We start from the raw sequence: 15,415 nt of genomic DNA on the forward strand, positions 1-15,415 counted from the left end.
TAGATTGTTTTTGATGTAAAAGCCATCTATGATAGGACTTATAAAATAGTGGAAGAAAACCCTCCAGTGAATGACGCCACCTACCTCATAAATACTGAGCTTGCATAAAAGATCCTTTTAAAATGATTAAAAAGATTCTTACATAAAAGATCCTTTAACAATTGACTTTTAGCATCATAAATACCAGGCTTACATAAAAGATCCTCATAGAAAACATGACCGAAAGAATTCGCTTTGTCAAAAAGTTGATTATCAGCTCTGTTAGAAAATTTATCAGCATTTTCACACAGCTAGACATGGCTAAAAAAAAAGCAAGGCTAGTGTTGAATGACAGTTAATTCTGATTTATTTATATCTGCTTCTAATTTATTATATATGCTCAAATATTCTGTATGCATTACCTTACAGTAATTTGTGATTTATGTTTTATGCATACAAAATTATCAGGTTTCTCTTTCTCTTCTATCAGTAAAATTTATTAAATAATCATATAGACCAAGACTCAATGCGTGTATTCAAGATGGGGCATTTCTAAAAAAAAATTCTTGGGGACTATGGCCAAACTTTTGTTTCGGTTGAAGATTTATAGTCTTAGGGCAGTTTTTTCTTATATGTCTAAGGGGCTGTGGGGAAAGAAGAAATTTACGAAAATCAGGCATTTTTAAGAGTAAAACTAAGAATTTTGATTTTATTTCTTGGTAAAAGATCAAAAATGAAAATCTATAGGTATCTCTATAGTATTATATAGTATTACATATAAAAATCTCTATAGTATTTTGAGGACATTCTAGAAAAACAAGATATCTTTAGACAAGATATATGTTTTTTCTTAGACAAGAATTCTTTAGACAAATATCAAGATATTTGTTTATTCATTGAAATTATTACAACAGCCACAAGGGCCACGGTTTTAGCAAAAATGGAAATGCTCTCTGTTTTAGATGCCCCACGGATATACCTCCCCACATTTTCAATACGCATTCGAAAGTTACTTATAAGAATTTAATTGGCCAATGCTATTAAATATCCATTTTGATGCTGGAGACTCTAAAAAAAACTCATTAAATTGTAATTAAAGATTCCGTTTAATATCACCATGGTTCTCTCTTTAGCTGTCTATTCGAAAGGAAAGGTTTCTGAAAATCGGTCTCCTGATATTGATATTCACCTTCTAAATTATAGGACGTTATTGACCTAGCTCATTAAGCAGCAAGGGGAAAATGGGTGGGGCTACAAAGTTTGTTTTCAATTCAAAGAAAACCGGTGAAACATTCAGTTACTTCACAGCGGTGTGTCAAAGTTGTATTTTGGCTGCTATGATATCTATCAAAATGTATTGACCTCTTTCACCTTTTATTTTATTCATAGTTCTAAACTTACTAGATTTAGAATTACTAAGATTTACGAAGATCTTACTAAGATATAGATCTTACTAGGATCTTACTAAGATTTACTAGATATTACTAGTAATAACTTTTGATTCCATATTGACAGGTGTCAAAAATAAGAGGAGAGAGTCGATATGAGTATATCATTTAGAAGTCAAGAGAGCTCTGGTCCAACAAGGCTTTACGGGATCTGGTATACTGTTAAGGGGATTCGATGCTATAACAAATCAGCCGATCTCGTCCATTATAGACTTTTTTAGCTTGTGTGGCCAAGCTATTTAGAATTAATTTGGTGGCCTTGCCATAACATGTAGAGCTTGGATCAGAAGAGTAAAAAAGTAAAAGTAAAAGAGTAGAACTAAAAGCCGACATTTACTTTCCCTAAAATCTTAGAAAAACCTTGAAAATTGTCTTGTTTGTGCCGGACATAGACATATTTAGTTTTAGAGAAAGCTATATTATTAGGAAGAGTAAATTTTGTGCTTTTAATCATATGGAGCAGACTTGTCTTTTTCAAACTGAGAAAAGAGTTGCCTCTAAAGACGCTCTAGTATACCCGCTAGGAAAATGCCAAAAATCACCTCAAAATAAACACCGTTTGATCAATTTGAGAGTTCTTCGAATTTTCGGTGGTGCAACTCGCTTTGAGTGGTGGTGCAACACAATTTCAGTGGTGCAATTTTTCGGTGGTGCAACACAATTTTTTTTAAACAATTTTTCGGTGGTGCGACACAATTTTTTTTTAACAATTTTTCGGTGGTGCAACACAATTTTTTTTTTAACAATTTTTCGGTGGTGCAACACAATTTTTTTTTAACAATTTTTCGGTGGTGCAACACAATTTTTTTTTTAACAATTTTTCGGTGGTGCAACACAATTTTTTTTTAACAATTTTTCGGTGGTGCAACACAATTTTTTTTTTAACAATTTTTCGGTGGTGCAACACAATTTTTTTTTAACAATTTTTCGGTGGTGCAACACAATTTTTTTTTAACAATTTTTCGGTGGTGCAACACAATTTTTTTTTTTAACAATTTTTCAGTGGTGCAACACAATTTTTTTTTAACAATTTTTCGGTGGTGCAACACAATTTTTTGTTTTAACAATTTTTCGGTGGTGCAACACAATTTCATTGTCTTTTCAATAAATTTCATAATCAATTCGCAAATTCTCGATAAGTTTCATTGATAAGTAGTCGCCTGGGAGAATTTTCTAATTTCCTTTGCCTTTGAGACAGTCAGCTCACGTTGAGGCTCACAAAATGATATTTAAGGTATCGAATCCACCTAGAAATAATCCAGAAACTAAATTTCGTACGTTCCAAAATTATGGTCTCTTATGAACTTGAGGGTTTCAGTATAAATAAGTGGCAAATGCATAGGCTTTCGATTTGTAAGTCGACGAAATATGTCTACCGCCAAAGGAAGATATTTTGCCCTATCCCACTTAGACACTTATGTTATTTGCATGCATCCAAACTCCACCCTTAACTGTTTTCATCCAGCTGTACTACTACTACTACTAATAACTCACTGCAGCCCCAAGCCGCCTAAGGCCAACACAGCTACGCACGCTCCTCCTTCAACCTAAAATTATAACCAACAAACTGGCTCGAAAAATGCTCCAGTTCTATGGATTTAACTGTGTTTTAATAGGAATTAGTATGAATTTACTATAGTCGGTAAACTCTTCATTTAAAATCAATTTTTAATCAAATAATCGTAAAATGTAAAGCATGCGCGTTCCTTATGTGGATTAAATAAAAAAAACAAGTTTTTTTAAAATGAAAATAAGGAGCAACATTAAAACTTAAAATGAACAGAAGTTACTCCGTATATGAAAGGGGCTTCCCTCCTCAACGCCTCGCTCTTTACGCTAAAATTTGACTGTTTACTTTAGCGTAAAGAGCGGGGCGTTGAGGAGGAAAGCCCCTTTCATATACGGAGTAATTTCTGTTCGTTTTAAGTTTTAATGTTGCTCCTTACTTTCATTTGAAAAAACTTGTTTTTTTTTTATTTCTGGGCATTTTTGAATTAATGCATGTTTTGATCTTGGCTGTCCGCACATAAAATAATTAAAACAAAATTTGCATATTAATTAATTGCAATTAATCGGAAGATTTTGAGAAAAAAGGAGCGAGGGAGGAGGCCTAGTTGCCCTCCAAGTTTTTGATTACTTAAAAAGGCAACTAGAAATTTTAATTTTTTACAAACGTTTTCATTGGTCAAAAATATACGTAACTTACGAATTAAAATACGTAACGAACTTCTATATTCGTATGTTTTTATCGCGTATATGAGGGGGTTCAACCTTCGTCGCTCTTTACCTTAAAAATTAGATTTTGTCCCAATTCCTTAAGAATGACCTCTGAATCACAAAGGCCGTAGAATAAATAGTTGAAATTACTAAAAATACTTTAGCGTAAAGAGTGAGGTATAGCGAGGAGGTAAACCCGTCATATGCGTAATAATTTGTGTTCGTTATGTAAACACAGGTCAAAGTTTCAACTTGCAGCCCCTCCCACGGGGACCGCGGGGGAGTAAGTCGTGCCCAAAGACATAGTTATTAAGTTTTTCGACTATGGTGAATAAAATGGCTATCTCAGAATTTTGATAAGCTGACTTTTGGGAAAAAATAAGCGTGGGAAGGGGCCTAGGTGCCCTCCATTTTTTTTGGTCACTTAAAAAGGGCACTAGAACTTTTAATTTACGTTAGAATGAGCCCTCTCGCGACATTCTAGGACTACTCAGTCGATACGATCACCCCTGGGGAAAAAAACAAAAACAAAAAAAAAACAAATAAACACACATCCGTGATCTGTCTTCTGGCAAAAAATGCGAAATTCCACATTTTTGTAGATAGGAGCTTGAAACTTCTACAATATGGTTCTCTGATACGCTAAATCTGATGGTGTGATTTTCTTTAAGATTGTATGACTTTTAGGAGGCGTTTCTTCCTATTTTCTAAAATGAAGCAAATTTTCTCGTAACCTTTGACGGGTATAACTGATCTTGATGAAACTTATATATTTAAAATCAGCATTAAAATACAATTCTTTTGATGTAACTATTGGTATCAAAACTCCATTTTTAGAGTTTCGGTTACTATTGAGCCGGGTCGCTCCTTACTACAGTTCGTTACCACGAACTGTTTGATACGATATGGACCCTCTCTTAATTGCAGTCACAGCTTTGCAGATAGAACATTTCAATATTGTGCTTATAGTTCCGCATGAAGTGTCACCTGCGCAGTGTGTAAGAATTAGGTCGGAAAAGGCTTAAAACAACGACTCACTCCAAAAAGGCAACACTTTTCTGAATATTAAAAAATTTTGCGCTGCCTTAGTATTTTATTGGCTACTAACTCGTGCCAAAAATCTCTAAATTGTGCTGTTTCTTTTCTTGTCTCAAAGATAATGTTGGCTGCTTTTTTATTGCAACTTTAATCTGAATCCCAAACATAGTAGGGCTAATATATAAAACATATTTATAAGATAAAATAAGGTTTCTATAATTTCTCTTCTTCTTGAGAAGTCTAACTTTTCCTCTTTTAACATAAAATCCTTTTAAATAATATATTTTAAAAAGAGCACAAATATGGGCATTTTAAGAATATTAATAAGGTAGACACACCTTGTACTTTTATTTAATTATTTACCCTATTGTTTGCTTTAGCAATTGGCTCTTAATTCTGGTAATACCTACCCTTATTTTATTTTAATTTTTTGTTAGTAGTGAGAAGCAAAAGGCTTTCTGAAAGCCTCATAGGGGGTAAACTATTAGAGCTACTAGTCCCTAAAGACGTTATTATGCACACATGGGTCTGATGCAATACTGTAGCGCATGTGTATAGTACATTTACTTCATAGGAAATGTTTTCAGATGTCTTTTACATCATAGGGAATGTTTTCATATTACTGTTACATCATTGGGAAATGTTTTCTAAACGAAGCATGTGTTAATTACCTTATAGTTTCCTTGAGTGTTTCAAAAACCTGCGAGGGCCAGGGTTTCTTTACTTCAGGATAACCGGGGTTGTTATGTAATGATGGGGGCACACGTAGGATGTGACGCAATCTTACACGGGGGTCTTACGCCATTGTGATTCACACGTGGATGTTCTGTAATGGTGGCTCCGTGAGATGTCACGTAATGTCAGCGTGGAGTATTACGTAATGGTTATTACGTAAAAAATAAGAAAGAGGAAAAAGAAAAAAAGAAGAAACAACAACAAGATCTAACCTTCTTAAGTGAACTGTACGAGAGGAAAAAAGACACTGAATCAAACAACAAAAACCAACTTGAAATCAATGAAAGAGAAGTTACCAATTATATTGAATAAGTATCCTTTGCCTTGCTACAGATTTCGCCTGTCTACAATTTCGGTTTTCATTAGATATGCGGACAGGTTGTCTTTAATTAGACTGGGCGGAAATATTCATATAGTATTTTAATATTAATAAATTGAGCTTAAGGAAATATCTCCCGCGTCTCTATTTATAGCCAAATTATTTTTTTTTTTTTTGAGCACTGAGAACGACTTGTCGGAGGTCCTTGTCGAGATATTTGCTTGTTTTTCATATTTGCTACTGGCTGATAAAATCCTCGTATTTCACCTATTTGATTTTTCTCTTTTCATTTATTATTCCCTTTCTTTGTTTTCGTACGTCATGCATAGCCAGTATGGCCTCAGAACGTATTTACGTCAAGCTTACGGGGAGCATTTGAAGAATATTGTTTAAGATTTTTTAAATTGTGTTAAAAAACGCAAATCTTATTTGTCAATTCAATTCCTTAGAAACTTGCAAAAGAAATCGAATTCTTCTTCTTTCTTCACGTTACAATTTACACTTAGGTACAAAATCTGAAGGCCCATTTAGCCAGAGAATGGGTTTCGAAACTCTAACACATATTTTAAAAGACCATAGACTCAAAGGATATGTCCTTAGTAATAAAATATTTAAGTTCAAATCTTTATTAGATCAGACTTTATCCGTTCCAGATTTTCTCCAAATTTTAAATATCTCACAAAGGTCTTTCCGACACGTTTTTAATTTAGCGAAAACTCGCTTATCAGAAAAATTTTCAAAACTCGAATTTCAACATTTTCAACAAACACGGATTTTCCTTCCTAGATTTTGTCCTGGCTCTCCTTTGGAAAATCTATCCTCCAAGGTTTTCACACCCAAGAAGCTAAGTATTCTATCAAAAGGACCTAAATTTGCAATGGTTCAGACACACGTAAATATATAAGAAATTACTACGAGTGTGGAGTCCGGTATTTTTAGCTCTCATGGTGAAGGTGAAAATCCAGACCTACTAAGAGGAGAAACAGTAAGGAGTATTCTTGATTATAAGCCGTCATGGTCACTTACAACTCAATCAAAGGAAGAAATTAAAATCCTCTAAAATTGGAAAAAAGATAAAAATACAGTAATTACAAGAGCGGACAAAGGAAACACAGTTGTGATTATGGATTCATGGATTCAAATTTTTACATGGATTTCATAGAACAGTCTGCTTTGAATAGTTTCCCCTTAAAACACTCTTTCTGGTTTCATTTCGTTCATGATATTCTTGCTGTTTGGGAACATGGTCAGGACTCCCTAAAAGATTTTTTGGCACATTTGAATTCTTTTGATTCGAATCTTCAATTTACAATAGAACTGGAAGATTCAGGAAAGCTCCCTTTCTTGGATGTTTTGTTTATAAAAAAAAATTTTCTAGCCTTGAATTTTCTATGCATAGAAAGCCGAGCCAAAATGATCGGTATCTACATTTCTCGTCAAATCACCCTCCTTGTGTAAAAAGAGGGGTAGTAATTTCTTTAGTCGACAGGTTTCTAAAAATATGTTCACGAAACCATGCAAAATCTGAGTTAGATTATATTAAAGATATTCTATTCTGCAATGGCTACCCAATCATTATCATTGAAAATATAATAGATAGGCGATTAAAAAAAGGTAAAACATGAAAATAGGGAGCCCGTCCCCCTTGATTCAGTTACACCGGCAATTAAGAAAAAAACTGTCACTGCATTACCATACGGCTCGAAACTCAGCGACAAACTCGGAAAAATTTAAAAAAACATAATCTCTCTGTTTCTTTCAAAACTGAACAAAAAGTTGAACATTGTTTCAACTCGTGAAAGGATAAAACGGACCCTATACTAGGTAGTGGTGTCTACAGAGTTCCGTGTTCATCTGGAAAATTTTACATTGGCAGGACCCATCAAGTACTAGGGAACGACTGCATGAACACAAAATTTCAATAGACCAGTCCCTGAAATTGGAAAATAAAAATTACAACTTTGATTCAGCTCTGGCCCAGCATATATTCGAAAATCCTGACCATTTAGTTCTTTTTGAAGAGGCAACTTTCATATCTACCGTAAATGGCCCATCGCAATCTTTTAAAGAGGCAATTGAGATAAAAAAAACCCATATAAATAGAAATTTGGCTATAAATAGAGACACGGGAGATGTTTCCTTAAGCCCAATTTATAACAGTTTAATATTAGAAGACTCTATGAATACTTTTGCCCAGTCTAATTTAGGACAACTTGTCCGCATATCTAATGAAAACCGAAATTGTAGACAGGCGAAATTTGTTGCAAAGCAACGGATACTTATTCAATCTAATTGGTAACTTCTCTTTCATTGATTTCAAGTTGGTTTTTGTTGTTTGATTCAGTGTCTTTTTTCCTCTCGTACACTTCACTTAAGAAGGCTAGATTTTGTTGTTGTTTCTTCTTTGTTTCTTTTTTTCTTTTTCCTCTTTCTTATTTTTTTAGCACCGAGGACGACATGGTGGAGGTCCTTGTCGAAATATTTCCTTGTTTTTCATATTTTGCTACTGGCTGATAAAATACTCGTTTTTCACCTATTTGACTTTTCTCTTTTCATTTATTATTTCCTTTCTTTGTTTTCATACGTTATACATAGCCAGTATGGTCTCAGAACGTATTTAGTCTAAAATTTAAATAAATATCCTTATCTTAATCCCTCCCATGCTACTAAAGGTAATCATGGCATCCAGGAGTTGGGTCCAATCATCTGGGATATGTGCTGCTGTCTAGATATCTTCCCACTAATGTTAGACCATCATGTCTGATATGTTTCCAGGTCACAGTAATAGGTATGACGAAGTGTGTTTTTGGTCTCCTTCTTCTTCGGGTTCCCTTTAGCCATCGTTTTAGTACTATTCGGGAGAGTCTATCTTCCCCCATATGTATGATTTGCCCTAAGTAGCAATATCTTCATTTGCATTTTATATCCGTCACTAGGGGTTGGCGCAATGTTGAGTTGATAACACCTTTTCGATTGATAACACCGTCTTTTTAGTTAATTAAATAAAAAAAAAATTTTTTTAAATGAAAGTAAGGAACGACATTAAAACTTAAAACGAAAACAAATTACTCCGTAAATGAAAGGGGTTTTTCCTCCTCAACGCCTCGCTCTTTACGCTAAAGTTTGACTCTTTCTCTTAACTCTACCTCTTAAAACAGTAAAATACTTTAGCGTAAAGAGTGGGGCGCTGAGGAGGAAAAGCCCCTTTCATATACGGAGTAATTTCTGTTCGTTTTAAGTTTTAATGTCGCTCCTTACTTTCATTTAAAAAACTTATTTTTTTATTTAATTTCTGGACGTTTTTTAATTAATGCATGTTTTGATCTTGGCTCTCCGCACATAAATAATTAAAACGAAATTTGCATATTAATTTTTTTTTTGGCTAAATCGCTTTCTCATAGTTTTAATCGGAAGATTCTGAGAAAAAAGGAGCGAGGGAGGAAGCCTAGTTGCCTTCCAATTTTTTGATTACTTAAAAAGGCAACTAGAACTTTTAATTTTCTTACGAATATTTTCATTAGTAAAAAAATATGTAATTTACGAATTAACTTACGTAACGAACTTCTATATTCGTATGTTTTATTGCGTATATGAGGGAGTTCACCCCTCGTCGATAACTCGCTCTTTACACTAAAGCTTAAATTCTGACACAATTTCTTAAGAATGACCCTTGAATCACAAAGGCCGTAGCATAAATAGTTGAAATTACTAAAAATACTTTAGCGTAAAGAGCGAGGTATTACGAGGAGGTAAACTCCTCATATGCGCAAAAATTTTCTGCTCGTTTTAAGTTTTAATGCTGCTCCTCACTTTCAGTAGAAAAAAACTTTTCATATTTATTTGTTCATTGTTTTTTTTAAATAATGCTAAAAGATCTTGCGCCCCCCTTCATTGAAAGTCTCTTCCCCCATGAGAATTTTTTCCATGGAAAGATCCTCCCACGTAACCCCCCCCCCTCCGCCTCAACTCTGCCTCCCAAACCAAAAAAATCCCCCTGAAAACGTCCGTACACTTCCCAGTAACCATTACTATATGTAAACACAGGTCAAAGTTTGTAACTTGCAACCCCTTCCACGGGGACTGCGGGGGAGTAAGTCGTCCCCAAAGACATAGTTATTAGGTTTTTCAACTATGATGAATAAAATGGCTATCTCAGAATTTTGGTCCGGTGAGTTTTGGGAAAAAATGAGCGTGGGAGGGGGGCTAGGTGCCCTCCAATTTTTCGGTCACTTAAAAAGGGCACTAGAAATTTTAATTTCCGTTAGAATGAGCCCTCTCGCGACATTCTAGGACCACTGGGTCGATACGATCACCCCTGGGGAAAACAACAAAAAAAAAACAAATAAACACGCATCCGTGATTTGTCTTCTTGCAAAAAATTCAAAATTCCACATTTTTGTAGATAGGAGCTTGAAACTTCTACAATAAGCTTCTCAGATACGCTAAATCTGATGATGTGATTTTAGTTAAGATTCTATGACTTTTAGGGGGTGTTTTTTCCTATTTTCTAAAATGGGGCAAATTTTCTCAGGCTCGTAACTTTTGATAGGTAAAACTAATCTTGATGAAAGTTATATATTTAAAATCAGCATTCAAACGCAATTTGTTTGATATAACTATTGGTATCAAAATTCCATTTTTTAGAGTCTCGGTTACTATTGATTCGGGTCGCTCCTTACTACAGTTCGTTACCACGAGCTGTTTGATATTTAATACCCTGTAAAAGTAGTTATTTTGAAACTAAGGATCCCTTATACCTGTTGCTGGTTTACAGTGAAGCATTTAGAGCAATCGAGGGGGGTGAAAAAGACATTACTGTTGAACAGCCTCATATTTAGTTATGCCAAGTACTTCTTTCATTGACAAACTGGTGTATCGCATCATAGCACGTTTAAAATACTGATGTACTATTTGCTTAATGTATTTTTCTATTCTTTTTTTTAAGCAGTTCATTGAAAATTATCTTTTAATATACGAGTCAGTTGTTTTCATATCTTTTTTTAAAACTTGTTTATTAATCCAACAATAACTTTATGTTAAGTTTTATTCATATACACTTGTGTTTAACTGCTTCATTGTTGTGAAAATAGAAATGATTTAAATGCTTGACTATTAATTTATTGTATTTAGTGTGACTAAAGCTATATAGAAGGAAAGTTCTAAAGCTTTTCCAATCGATTTTGGGTTACTCCCACCAAGGCATTTCTAAAACCCCTATATCCCCCCTCGTGACATTTAATTTTTTTTTCGCTCAAAATTTTACGCGTGTTCTTCTGAAGAAGCTTAAATTGCCTCTAACTTGTATCTTTTTTCGTGTTGTCCTCTGGACACATTTTATGCTCATTTTGTTAGAAAAACTATTAGTTTAATATACTAATTATACTTAATTTTTATCTATCTGCAGCACCTTTTTACTCAATGCATGACATCATTGCAATACTATCATGTATCTGTTTTGCTCTTTAAATGCATATGAATGTGACATCACTTAGATGAAAATAATTTTTTTTCTAAATTGAGGCTCAAGAGCATGGGCAGCCGAAGGGTGCACATCCTGCACATGACCCACCCAAACATATACATGCCCCACTGGCGGAGCTTGTCATGTCACCGTTCTAGAATCAAAATTGTTCTGATTTTGCTTCTTTCAATTCATAAGCTAATCGGCGGTAGTTGCTGAAGATATGTCTGTTGTACCCTTGAAACGTCGTTTTCTTTTCTTTATTATGGTTCTATTTTCTTGGTGAAAATTAATTAAATTCTTATCGTATTTTTTTTTGACGTTTTGTTTTATATTGTTTTATTTTTCCAGCTTTGATGTTGATGCTGGTAATATTCGAAGCAGAAGTCCTTTGGCCTATGATGGGGGCGTCAGCCCATCTGGAAATGGCCTCGTTTTGCAATCCAACCAGACGCAAAGAAGAGAATCGTTCTTATACAGAGACTCGGATATAGAAGCATCTCCGAAATCGACGTCCAGAAATTCGTCCTTAGCGTCGGAGGGGTAAGTGATATTTTTGATTATTTTTTATTTGATTTAGAGGAGGGAGCAAATCAGTTACTGTATAGCATTTAGCTTAAGGACTAGGATTTTAGGGGATGTCAAAAAGGTAAGATTTGTTTTTGACACATACAGTATGCGATAAAAATAAAAAGATAGATGCTTATGAAAAAACCAAACACTGACTATGTTTCACTTTATTGAAGGGGGGATTACAATTTAATATGTTATTGAATAGGTGAGGATGGTAGCATTTCATGGTAGTCCAAAAACTGAAAAACTTGTTTTTCACACAGTCATTATATTTAAAAAAAAAACTAAAGTGTACTCAGTAGGGACACTACTGGAACTGAAATTTTTCTCGATGAAAAGGGTGAGGGAAGGGACGCAGTAAGCCGGCATCGTTTTATTCAATAAAACAACAACAGTTACTGCCAGGAGGTTTGCTTTTACAAAGATTTAAATCAGAATTTGTCTCGTTTGTATTTTTTCATATGTCTTAAATTGTGTTTTTGTATTCCTTAGGAGGAGGGTATTGATTCTTCCCTGTTACTTGTCTGGTGGTGCCCATGAAACTATTGAAAACCAGGACTTTTTTTTTGTCAAGCAAGCACATAGATGAAAATATATACGCATCTTCGGGAAGAATTGCAACCATTTTGGTTAAGGGATCCAATGCAGATAAAGAGTCATTTTTTCAATTAGATACTACTACAATAGCTCTATTGTAAACAGTTTTTGTTACATTACTCTTTGTTGTAACAAACATTGTAATAACATTTTAGTTGTTGCAACAGTCTTGTAATTGCAACAAAACAGTTTCGTCATCCCCAATACCATCATCATCTCATCATCATCATTTTCCATATTTGGCTTCTTAATTTTTTCTGGTCATATCTTCATTAAAGATTTTTAGATAACAGTTGGTAATCTTCTTACTGCATTCAGTAACCATAAATACAAGCAACATCCTTCATTTTCAGGAACATTAAAAAGATTCATATAAGGTTCTAGATCTGGAGCCAAACACTTTATTTAATCCCACAGTATGCACTAATTACAGCCAGACTAAGAAAAGAGGGAAACCATCTAATTTTTATCCTCCTATTTCGTAAATGAAGTTAAAAATATTATTAGATAGCGCGAAAGAGAAACAATAAGACTACTAACGCCACCTAATTATTATTTTTAAGATAGCGCTTTGAATCAAGACAGATTTTAAGCACTGATTTATTAAAGTCCAATATGAAACAGAAAATTAACTTCCCTTAATTTCGAAATTTGGCATAAAAAAAAGAAAATTGGTATGCAAATTGTTCAATGAACGAATCGTTTTGGCTCTAAATTTTACCAATATTCTTCTCAAAATTCAAATCGTTTTTAAAAGGAAGACTACCACCTAAGCCAATGCTTTAGACGGACATTTCTGTTATTTTTTTTTCAGTTTCAAAGTCACAATTTGCTTTCGTTTGAAAAACACAGTTTGTTTATGTTGGTTTTCCCTTCCTACTTAGAGTTACCTTGAATATTAGGGTAGACTCTCGCTAAGCCCCTCCCCCTGCCTCATCATGCCCTCATCATGATTAAGTTTTTTTTTTTTTTACTATTTTTCTCCATAAGATATTACATTTACCCAAGCAGCGTCTTTTACCATCCACATTTATATTGCTTGCCTAAGTCGAGTATATTCCTCCAGAAGGGGTGACGATAAGGGGTAGATTTCGTAGCTTTATTATGATTAATTGCCTTCTCATGTACAGCTATGAAAATTTTAACTTGAAAACACAAAAGATCATATATATATATATATATATATATATATATATATATATATATATATATATATAAAAGAAAATTTGATTACCTTCTCCGTAAGGATTGGTGGCAGCCACACTGCCAAGCTCCCCGCTTTAGACTAATTTCAAACATTAAAAATTTATAATTTTCTTTTTATTAACTTCATTTCAGTAAAAAATGAAATAAAGCATGAAAGTATCTAATGAGTATCACGTGAGAGCTGCTGCACAACATTGCATGACTGTCTGATCAATTTGTGCAGCAGGGGTTGTGCAGCAATCTTTGGTGCAACTGTATAAATACTCTGTAATAGCCTGTTCAATTTTTGAAGATTGCACAATTATTTTCTTTTTAGAGGGGGGGGGGAGGATTGAATGTTCCATCATGTTGTGTTATTTGTACAGGACGTTTGAGAGTTTTCATAAGTTTTTGATAACTTTAAAAGTATTGGCTATTTCAGAACTAAGCAAGAAAAAAGGGGTTTTAATTTCAACAAAGCAGTGAACAAAAAATAAAAACAAAACAACACTTCAATAAAAAAAAATTCTGAATATTTCGGCCCCAGGTCCGGGAGCCTTTCTCAATTGAAAAAAACACAAAAGAACAAAAAAAAATGTTTAAAAAAAAATAACACACACAAAAACACTCGACGACTAAATACACGAAGAAAAGAAGAAAAAAATAAATAGTAAAAAAATAAATTTCCAGCACTGATTTTACAGCATAAGAATAAAACCAAAGCGAATATTTACAGTGAAACCATGGGTCACTATCCTCTCAACAATCAGTGTTTAAATGGGAATCTATTAAAAGTGACTTTTGTTCGCAAGGTTGTCCTTTGTTCCTGGACAATTATGTAAATCACTACTGGTTGAAAATTTTACCTGCTCCTTATTTATTTCAGAACTATTGTGTTATTCGGGCCAGAAATGTTATTTTGTAGCAGAAAATGACAGTATATACCACTGTTGAATGACCCCCTCTCCCCTGTTGTCAAAATGGTATTAAAGCTTTGAATTCTTTTAAATGAACTCTATTACTCCTCTATACTCTATACTCCTAGGGTAGCTTGTTTGATAAAACTACCCTTGGTTAAAAAAACTAATAAGTACACAGGTATTTGAGATCATCCTACTCAGGAAAAACAACAAAGTTGCCACATTTTTCAAATAGAAACTTGTTGACATCGTCTAAGAATCTATAGACATGTTGAATTTGATCTTTCAATTTTTTCAGGACAGTTTTCCACTCTTAATGAGTAAATTTAAAATTTTAAAATTTTGCTGAGGTCACTGGATATAGACTCGCTCGGGGTTGAGTCGAAAACTAGTTATGTTTCCAGGTTTTCTTTGGCTAATTGACTCGATTCATTATATCTGTTTTGAAAAAAATTTATACAGAAGAAACATATACAAACGTTTAAACAGAGTATTTGTTTATTTTTAAAGTGTATAGGAATGAACAATTATTTAAGCCTTGAAGGTCAGTGGGGATGGTTAGGGGTTCAGACAGAGAAGGTAGATATCTATTAAAGGTTTGAGGGTAGATGGGTTTTTCTTAAAATCTGTTACTTTTGATTATCCCGTATTCAGACATAGACATAGACATAGGCATTTTTATTTTCATCCAAAACATGTAAATTAAACAAACAATTTACCATTAACGGCCACTCCCGTATTCAGAAATAGAAATATGCTTAAGAGTAATAATGCCAAAATTTTGAATAAATAAACTGCGATATTTTTGTGTACTGAAAATTTTTCCAAGGTTTCTAGAAGCTTCAAACCCTTTGAGTGAAGTAACAAAAACCTCCAAAATGTTTCTAGGTTTTCCTTAATATTGTTGAATTTTGGACGGGAAGTGAAACTATATTTGCCTCTA

At 33.8% G+C, this 15,415-nt stretch overlaps 1 protein-coding gene across 6 annotated transcripts in view; it reads left to right on the forward strand.

The window, feature by feature from the left end:
- The window catches only part of LOC136034471 (3',5'-cyclic-AMP phosphodiesterase-like), a 387,364-nt gene that overhangs the window by 148,926 nt on the left and 223,023 nt on the right, over positions 1–15,415 (forward strand). For all 6 annotated transcript variants that reach the window (XM_065715671.1, XM_065715672.1, XM_065715670.1 and 3 more), the window contains one exon: positions 11,549–11,740. In XM_065715671.1, the coding sequence (XP_065571743.1) occupies positions 11,549–11,740 (192 nt within the window). The remainder of the gene's footprint in view (positions 1–11,548; positions 11,741–15,415) is intronic.

Source organism: Artemia franciscana, chromosome 13 (assembly GCF_032884065.1).
Source record: "Artemia franciscana chromosome 13, ASM3288406v1, whole genome shotgun sequence".
In the NCBI taxonomy this organism is placed as follows: domain Eukaryota; kingdom Metazoa; phylum Arthropoda; class Branchiopoda; order Anostraca; family Artemiidae; genus Artemia; species Artemia franciscana.